The 6,307-nt window shown below is 65.0% G+C and overlaps 2 protein-coding genes across 4 annotated transcripts in view; one reads left to right on the top strand and one right to left on the bottom strand.

Annotated features, from left to right (window-relative positions):
- The window catches only part of LOC146599498 (ubiquitin-conjugating enzyme E2-18 kDa-like), a 3,921-nt gene extending 2,149 nt beyond the window's left edge, over positions 1-1,772 (bottom strand). The window contains exon 1 of the mRNA XM_085298367.1: positions 1,751-1,772. Within this exon, the coding sequence (XP_085154493.1) occupies positions 1,751-1,772 (22 nt within the window). The remainder of the gene's footprint in view (positions 1-1,750) is intronic.
- SERPING1 (serpin family G member 1) lies at positions 1,355-6,301 on the top strand. 3 transcript variants are annotated; one of them, XM_085298394.1, is made up of 8 exons: positions 1,355-1,846; positions 2,007-2,076; positions 2,211-2,751; positions 3,363-3,500; positions 3,589-3,792; positions 4,308-4,450; positions 4,677-4,896; positions 5,685-6,301. In XM_085298394.1, the coding sequence occupies exons 1-8, from the start codon at positions 1,824-1,826 to the stop codon at positions 5,933-5,935; spliced, it is 1,590 nt and encodes a 529-aa protein (XP_085154520.1). In that variant the 5' UTR covers positions 1,355-1,823; the 3' UTR covers positions 5,936-6,301. The 3 variants fall into 3 exon arrangements, with proteins under 3 accessions (XP_085154520.1, XP_085154519.1, XP_085154518.1); XM_085298393.1 differs by having other exon boundaries at positions 1,356-1,846; positions 2,250-2,910; XM_085298392.1 differs by having other exon boundaries at positions 1,356-1,846; positions 2,211-2,910.
- The last annotated feature ends 6 nt before the right edge of the window (positions 6,302-6,307 follow it).

Below are 6,307 nucleotides of genomic sequence, written 5' to 3'. Positions count from 1 at the left end.
TGCCCCCCCGCATGTTCACATCCCGGTACTGTCACACTCAGCCTCGGTACTGGCACCCCCGCACTCTGGTACCGGCGCCCCCGCACCCCGGTGCTGTCCCCCCCCGCACCTCGCTACCTGCACCCCTCAGGCCGCTACTAGCACTGGGATGCCCCAGTGGCGGTACCACTGCATTCGCCGGTTCAGCACCGCCGAACCGACCCCGAAGTCCCGGAGCGAGCACCCCGGGGCCCTGCTGCGCCTGCCCCCCGGCGCCCCCCGGCGCCCTCCGCCCACCTTGGCGAGCCTCCTGCTCCCGGCCATGGCCCGTCCAGAGTGCAGCCCCCGCTCCCCCCCGCCGCCACCACTCCTCCCCGGGACAGGGCTCTGAGCAGGCCACGCCCCCGGAGGGGTGGGGCGGGGCCTAACGACTCTAGCCCCTCCCTGAGCTGGGGGGGGCGGCCGGCACCCAGGCCTTTGGGCTCCCTGGGAGTCATAGAGATGAGGTGGCGGGGTTGAGGTGCTAGACATGCCTTCAGGCTCCCTGGGGGTCATAGAGATATGCGGGTTGGGGGGCTAGACATGCCTTTGGGCTCCTCAGGGGACCACAGTGATCAGGGGTGTGAGGCTAGAGGTCTTCTTTTCCCTGGGGCCTGCAGAGGTAGATGTTGGGGGACTAGATGTACCCTTGATCTATCTCCCTGTGAGCCATAGATTTGGAGGAAGAGACACTGAGGACCAGACATACCCTTGGCCACCCTGGAGCCGTCAAGGTTGGAACTGAGAGGCCAGACGTGCCTCAGGTAGCCCTGAGCCCTGTAGCTCCAGCAGGTTGAAGTCCAAGGGCTCACTCCAGCCCAAGGGCTGCAGAAAGGCTGGGTGAGGGGAACGTGCTCGCACCCCCCTCCCCCAGGCTGGGGAAGCTGGGCAGTTACAGGCCCATGTGCCCCACACCTCACCAGGGCCCAGAACTGTCCAATGTGTGGGGTGGGAGGGCAGTTAGGGGTCTTATTCCCCCAAACACYGTACCTGGGACCACGGAGTAGGGGTTGAGTAGCCTAATCACACATCTCCCTGGGGAAGGGGCAGGGGAAAGGGGGACTAGGCAGGCTGGGAGTCAGCAGGGAAAACTTGGGGCTGCTTATTCTCACCTCTGCTCAGTAGTGCCCCCCAGGTGCTCCTGGGAGCCCCCTCACGTGGGTCCCATTTCCTCCCCCCCCCACCCAGTGTGCTGTTTTGCAGTGCGAGGTTGTTGACCCAGCTGTTGGCCTGGCTTCTGCTCTGGGCCTGTGCTATGCCACCCTCAGAGGGCTGCGAGGCTAGACGTGTGCTGCCCCCAGGTAGTTGCTGGAGAAAGGTGGAGGAGGGCTAGAGCCCCCCAGGTCACCCCTGGGGTGCCACATCACCTGGGTCTCCCTCCAAGTCTCTTGGGGATCATAGAGACAAGGATGGGGAGCTTGACCTGGAGACTGAGTGGCTAAACTACTCCTTGTCACCACACGGCTCATAGAGATGGGGCAGTTGGGGGGCTAGAGTGCCCCACTCCACCAGTCCTGGAGGATGCCTACTTGGGTAGGGGTCCTCCCACCTCCAGCACCCAGAGCTGAGCAGTGGAGGGAGGGCCAGGCTGGGCAATGTGAGGGACTGGAAGGGGAGTGGCACCCTGATTTGGGCACATCCTCCTGACCACCCCTCAGCCCTGCCCAGAGCCCTCCCCCCTCTCCATGCTGCCAGCACAGCTGATTTACAGGAAGCCTTAGTGGACACCCACCCTCCTTAATCTTTAACCACATCAGGCGGAGTCCAGCCAGTTCCCCTCTGCACCCGGGTGGACACACAGGGACATGACCTGCCGCTGGGCACTGAGGTGGGCCCAGGGGTCCTCTGCCTCCTCCTGCCCCTGCCCCAACCTCCTTGGAAGGAGGAGGGGGACACTGGGGCCAGGGAGCTGGGGTTGCTAAGCCCCAAGGGGTGGTACTGGGCCCCCCGGGGTGCCCAGCCAGGCCCTGACCTGTGTTGCCTGCCAGGACACCCAACATGAAGCTGTACCTGCTCCTAGTGTGCTTGGCTGCCGTGGCCGCAGCATCCGTCACCCCGGTAAGTGCTGCCTGTGGGCATGGAGGCACCCTGGGGACCCTGGCTTGCCCTCGTCAGGAGCCCTCTGCCTGCCCTCACCCAGGTCTCTGCTCCCAGGGCCCCCTGCTTGCCCTCACCTGGGTCTCTGCACCCAGGGCTCCCTGGAGCACCCTCACCCAGGTCTCTGCACCCAGGGGCCTGTGCTGGAGTCTTCTCCCCGAAAGCTGACACTGACCAAACTGCAGCTGGTGCAAGTGGTACCACCTCCTGCTGACCGCCCAAGTGCAGAGGGGAGTGTGGGGACAACGAGCCCACCCCAGCTCGGGACTGATGCCCATCCTGAAGTAGTGCCCAGTTTGGCTGCAACGCTCAACATCACGGAGAGTCCCAGCCTGGGCACAGATGGGGACGCAGGGACCGTGAGCCCACCTCTGCCCAGAACCAATGCCCACTCTGAAAAGATGCCCAGGTTGACTGCAGCCCTCAACGTCGTGGAGGGTGCCAGCCTGGACACAGAAGTGGCCACGGGGCCAGCAAGCACCCGCCCCAACCTCACAGAGCCCAAGGACATTGGCACACCCCCACCAGCCAACAGGACCATGGCAACACCTGTGTCCATGACCATGGAGTGGCCCACCAGCACCCCAGGCACAACCGCCCCACTRTGCCCAGGGGATGAGGAGCCAGTTGAAGCCTGTGAGGCACCCACGGGGGCACAGAGAGCTGCGGTGGCCGAAGCACTGAGCACCTTCGCCCTGCGCTTCTACCAGCGGATGGCAGAGGCTGCTAAGCCTGGCTCCAACCTGCTCTTCTCACCCATCAACGTGGCCTTGGGGCTGTCACACCTCCTGCTGGGTGAGGAGGAGGGAAATGCCAGGGGCACTGCTGCGAGTGCTGTGATGGGTACTGCTATGGGCACTGCTGTGGGCATGACTCTGTGCATGTGATGGGCGATGCTAGGGACGCTGTGATGGGCACTGCTATGGGCACTGCTGCAAGCCCCACGATGGGCACCGCTGTGGGCACTGCTACGGGCACTGCTAGGGTGACCGTGGTGGGCATTGCCATGAGGCGCTGCTGTGGGCACTGCCATGGGCATTGCTATGGGCACCTCAGCAGGCACGCTTGCAGGCATCCATGCAAGGGACTCCGGTGCACAGCCACCGTGGGAGCTGCACGCCACGGACGCGCACCGCTGTAGTGTGTGCACCCCACCGCCACAAGGCTGGGTGTGCACAGACAGCTGTGACACATGCACCCAAGCCCATGCAAAGGCAGCGGGTGCTGAGCCCAGCCTGTGCCTGCAGGCACCCGTGGCGAGACCCGGGAGCGCCTGGGTGCTGTCTTGGCCTACCCACCAGAGCTGTCCTGCGTGCACCGCTCCCTCCGGCAGCTCACCAAGTCCCCGGGCCTCCTGTCCGCCTCGCAGATCTTCCACCACAAAGGTGAGCCCTGCCCAGGATGCACCCCCGGGTGTGCCCCTGGGGTGGGATGGGGAAACCGAGGCAGGGGCTGATGCACYACCCATGGCAGAGCTGCACCTCACCCCCCGTTTCCTGAATGAGTCGTGGCGCTTCTACGAGGCCCGGCCCCGGGTGCTGAGTGGCAACGAGAGCCTCGACCTGCAGCACATCAACAAGTGGGTACACAAGGCCACCCAGGGGCACCTGTCACGCCTCCTCGAGGAGCTGCCTGCTGACCCCCGCCTGGTGCTTCTCAGCGCTGTCTACTTCCAGGGTAGGGCCTGGCCTGCCACCCCGGGATCCACTTTGGGAATCGACCCTGGGATCTGCCCTGGAACTGGCTCTGGGGATTGGCTCTGGGACCTGCTGTGGGACCCATCCTGGGATCTGCCCCTGGGGATCTGCTCTGGGAATTGGCTTTAGGATTAGCCCTGGGACCTGCTCTGGGGATTGTCCCTGGGATCTGCCCTGAGACTGGCTCTGGGATCTGCCCCTGGGGAATCTGCTCTGGGAATTGGCTTTAGGATTAGCCCTGGGACCTGTTCTGGGGACTGTCCCTGGGATCTGCCCTGGGACTGGCCCTGGTATATGCCCTTGAGGTTGGCCCTGAGATGTGYTCTGGGATCTGCCCCAGGCTTTCCCTGAGTGCAGCACTGGGCTCTGTGCCTGGTGGGCCACAGTCCACGTGTGGCCGGTGTCCCTGGTGGGGCAGGTGTCCTGTGGCACTCCTAAGTGCCGGGCCACCCTGGCGCCCTGGCGGGTGCCCCGGCAGCCACCCTGTCCCTGCAGCCAAGTGGAAGACGCCGTTCAAGGCCAAGGACACAATTCTGCAGAACTTCCAGCGCCGTGGGCGCCTGCCCGTTCTTGTCCCCACCATGACGAGCAAGAAGTACCCCATGTCCTCGTTCAGTGAGCCCAGCCTGCAGGCCCAGGTACGGCCTCATTTCTTGCAGAGCCCGGCAGCAGCCATGCTGCCTTGCCACCTCATTGCCTCTGCAGCCAAGCAGCAGGCACGCCGGGGTCTGACCTCGCTTCCTGCAGAGCCCCACGGCGGGGCTCGCTCCTCGCGGCCCCCGCAGCGGCCGTGCCCGGCCGCCCCTCGCAGAGCCGCGCGCTGCTCCCCGGGGACGCCGGCGCTGAGGTCGTTCCCTCCTGCAGGTGGGGCGGCTCCAGCTAAGCCAGGGCCTGAGCCTGGTGGTGGTGCTGCCGCTGGGCGCCCCGGAGGCGCTGGATGCTCTGGAGCAGGCGCTTAGCCCCGCTGCCTTCCTCGCCCTCCTGCGCAAGGCAACTGCCATCCCACCCCGGGCCACCGTGCTGGCCCTGCCCCGCTTCCGCCTCGACGTTGCCCAGGACGTTGTGGCYGTCGTCCATGAGATGGGTAAGGATGAGGGCCCTGCACCGAGGCGCCTGCTGCTGGCATCGTAGCCTGTGAGCGGCCATTACTTCCTGCAAGGGTCTTGGCGGCGTGATGTCACTTGCTGTGCAAGAACTGATGCGGGGTTACATCACACCCTGGGCAGGAAGTGATGTCCCCTCCAGGAGGAGGCTGGCACCTCCAGGGCCCTTCCCCCTACATGGCCCCGTGCAGGTGCCCCCTCCCATGTCCCCAGTGCCCACCATGTCCCCATCCTCCCCAGGGCCCTGGTGGCCCTTGGTGGCCCATAGGGACCCTCTGTGTCCCAGTGTCCCTTGATGCCTACAGTGTCTCCCCAAGCCCTCCTATTCCTTGATGTCCCCAGTGCCCTCAGTGTCTCTTTGTGTCCTGGCATCCCCCAGCAGCCCAGTGCCCCCCCAGCTCTTCTGTCCCCGGATGTCCCCAGTGCCCATAGTGTCCTCCAGTGTCCCCCTGCACCCCAGTGTCCACTAGTGCCCCTCAGGGACCACAATGTCCCAGGTTTCCCTTGGTGTTCCTGATGTCCCCAGTGTCTCCTAGCATCCTGGCATCCTAGGTGTCCTCAGGTGTCCCAGTGTCCCGCAGAACCCCAGGGTCTTCTGTGCCTCTGTTTCCTCTGAGCACCCCGGTGCCCATATGTCCCCAGTGTCCCTGGGCACCCCAGTGTCCCCCAGCCCCTTGGCATCTCCGGTGCCCCTGGGTTCCCTAGTGTCCCCCTGCATAGCAGTGTCCCCAATACCCGTCACAGTGGTGCCTCACACCTGTCCCCACAGACTATGGGCTGTTCTTGGATGCGGAGCTGTGTGGTTTGGCGCGGGGAGAGGCAGTGGCGGTGGACACGGCGCGGCACCGGGCGGTGCTGGCACTGGATGAGTCTGGTGTGGAGGCAGCAGGTGCTATGGCCACCTCGCTGGCCCGCATTGCCCACGTCTTCGAGGCCCTGCGGCCCTTCCTCTTCGTGCTGTGGGATGACACACGCGGCTTCCCCCTCTTCATGGGCCGCCTCAGTGACCCCCAGCCCTGACAGCCCCAGGCACTGGCACCATCCTTCCCCCTGCCACCTTCCCCCCTCCTCCTTCCCTCCAGCGCTCCTCCCTCCCCCTGTCCATCCTGCCTTCCTTCCTGCCCTCCCGCCTTCCTTCCCTCCTTTCTCCCCTTCCTCCCTCCTCCCTTTCTTCTCTCTTCCCTTCTCTCCCTCCTCCCCTTGCTCCCTCATTCCTTTCCTCCCTCTTTCCTTCCCTTGCTCCCTCCTTCCCTCCCTCCCTCCTTCCTTTTCTTGCTCCCCTTTTCCTTCCCTCACTGCCTCCTCCTCTCCCTCTTTTCCTCCTTCCCTTCCTCGTTCCCTCCAGCCCTCCTCCTATCCCTTCCTTCTCTCCCCTTTCTCCCCCCCCTCCTT

Source organism: Rhea americana, unplaced genomic scaffold (genome assembly GCF_003343005.1).
Source record: "Rhea americana isolate MKP2758 unplaced genomic scaffold, rheAme1 scaffold_139, whole genome shotgun sequence".
Lineage (NCBI taxonomy): Eukaryota > Metazoa > Chordata > Aves > Rheiformes > Rheidae > Rhea > Rhea americana.
This window is presented reverse-complemented; position numbering and strand designations above follow the sequence as displayed.